The 2,284-nt window shown below is 54.4% G+C and overlaps 1 protein-coding gene across 1 annotated transcript in view; it reads left to right on the top strand.

Annotated features, from left to right (window-relative positions):
- The window catches only part of LOC107307604 (phosphoribosylformylglycinamidine synthase-like), a 7,896-nt gene that overhangs the window by 4,087 nt on the left and 1,525 nt on the right, over positions 1-2,284 (top strand). The window contains exon 3 of the mRNA XM_015851129.2: positions 1,384-1,524. Within this exon, the coding sequence (XP_015706615.1) occupies positions 1,384-1,524 (141 nt within the window). The remainder of the gene's footprint in view (positions 1-1,383; positions 1,525-2,284) is intronic.

Genomic DNA, 2,284 nt, shown 5'->3' with positions numbered 1-2,284 from the left:
AGAGACCCATAGGGACACATAGAGACCGATAGAGACCCCATAGAGACCCATAGAGACCCATAGAGACCCATAGGGACACATAGAGACCGATAGAGACCCCATAGAGACCCATAGACCCCATAGAGACCCATAGAGACCCATAGGGACCCATAGAGACCCATAGAGACCCATAGAGACCCATAGGGACCCATAGAGACCCATAGAGACCCATAAAGACCCCATAGAGACCCATAGAGACCCATAGAGACCCATAAAGACCCCATAGAGACCCATAGAGACCCATAGACCCCATAGACCCCATAGACCTCATAGAGACCCATAGGGACCCATAGACCCCATAGAGATCCATAGAGACCCCATAGACCACATAGACCCCATAGAGACCCATAGAGACCCATAGGGACACATAGAGACCGATAGAGACCCCATAGAGACCCATAGACCCCATAGAGACCCATAGGGACCCATAGACCCCATAGATCCCATAGACCCCATAGGGACCCATAGAGAACCATAAAGACCCCATAGAGACCCATAGGGACCCATAGAGACTCCATAGACCCCAATAGCCCCATAGACCCCAATACCCCCATAGCTCCCATTGACCCCATAGACCCTGTTGACCCCAATACCCCCATTGACCCCATAGACCCCATTGACATCATAGACCCCATAGACCCCAATACCCCCAATACCCCCATTGACCCTATAGACCCTATAGACCCTATTAACCCTATTGACCCTATTAATCCCATTGACCCTATTACAGTGAGCACAGCCGCCATTGACCCCAATGGACCCAATGACCCCATTGAGCCCAATAGCCCCATTGCCCCCAATACCCCCAATTCCCCATAGACCCTATAGACCCCATAGACCCTATTAACCCCATTAATCCTATTAATCCTATTGACCCTATTACAGTGAGCACAGCCGCCATTGACCCCAATGGACCCAATGACCCCATTGAGCCCAATAGCCCCATTGCCCCCAATACCCCCATAGACCCCATAGACCCCAATAGCCCTATAGACCCTAATAGCCCTATTGACCCTATTAACCCCATTGACCCTATTACAGTGAGCACAGCCGCCATTGACCCCAATGGACCCAATGACCCCATTGACCCCATAGACCCCATTGACCCCAATACCCCCATAGACCCTATAGACCCCATAGACCCTATAGACCCCATAGACCCTATTAATCCCATTGACCCTATTACAGTGAGCACAGCCGCCATTGACCCCAATGGACCCAATGACCCCATTGACCCCATAGACCCCAATACCCCCAGTGTCCCCATAGACCCCAATACCCCCAGTGTCCCCATAGACCCCATAGACCCCATAGACCCTATTAATCCTATTGACCCTATTACAGTGAGCACAGCCGCCATTGGTTCTTTAAGGGCCGCCTGGAGGTGGATGGGCGCTGGGAGCCCCGGTCCCTATTTGAGTCCATCATGGCGACACAAGGACGGAGCAACGACAACAACGTCATCAAGTTCTGCGACAACAGCAGGTTTATATGGGATCTATGGGGCCTATGGGGCCTATGGGGTCTATGGGGTTTATCTATGGGGTCTATGGGGCCTGTGAGGCCTGTGAGGCCTATGGGAGCTGAGGCCTATGGGGGCTGTTGCCTTGGCAACGGGGCCTATGAGGCCTGTGAGGCCTATGAGGCCTATGGGGTCTATCTATGGGGACAATGGGGTCTATGGGGACTATGGGGTCTGTGGGGTCTATGGGATCTATGGGGGCTATGGGGGCTATGGGGCCTATGGGGCCTGTGAGGCCTGTGAGGCCTGTGAGGCCTATGGGGGCTGTTGCCTTGGCAACGGGGCCTATGAGGCCTGTGAGGCCTATGAGGCCTATGGGGTCTATAAGGCCTATAGGATCTATGGGGTCTATCTATGGGGTCTATGGGGTCTATCTATGGGGATAATGGGGTCTATGGGGGCAATGGGGGCTATGGGGTCTATGGGAGCTATGGGGGCTATGGGGGCTATGGGGTCTTTGGGGCCTGTGAGGCCTGTGAGGCCTATGGGGGCTGTTGCCTTGGCAACGGGGCCTATGAGGCCTGTGAGGCCTATGGGGTCTATCTATGGGGTCTATGGGGGCTATGGGGGCAATGGGGGTATTGGGGTCTATGGGGCCTATGGGGCCTGTGAGGCCTATGGGAGCTGAGGCCTATGGGGGCTGTCGCCATGGCAACGGGGCCTATGAGGCCTGTGAGGCCTATGAGGCCTATGGGGTCTATCTATGGGGTCTATGGGGTCTAT

Source organism: Coturnix japonica, unplaced genomic scaffold, assembly GCF_001577835.2.
Source record: "Coturnix japonica isolate 7356 unplaced genomic scaffold, Coturnix japonica 2.1 chrUnrandom697, whole genome shotgun sequence".
NCBI lineage: Eukaryota > Metazoa > Chordata > Aves > Galliformes > Phasianidae > Coturnix > Coturnix japonica.
The sequence above is the reverse complement of the archived record's forward strand: the minus strand, read 5'-3'. Positions and strand labels throughout refer to the sequence as shown.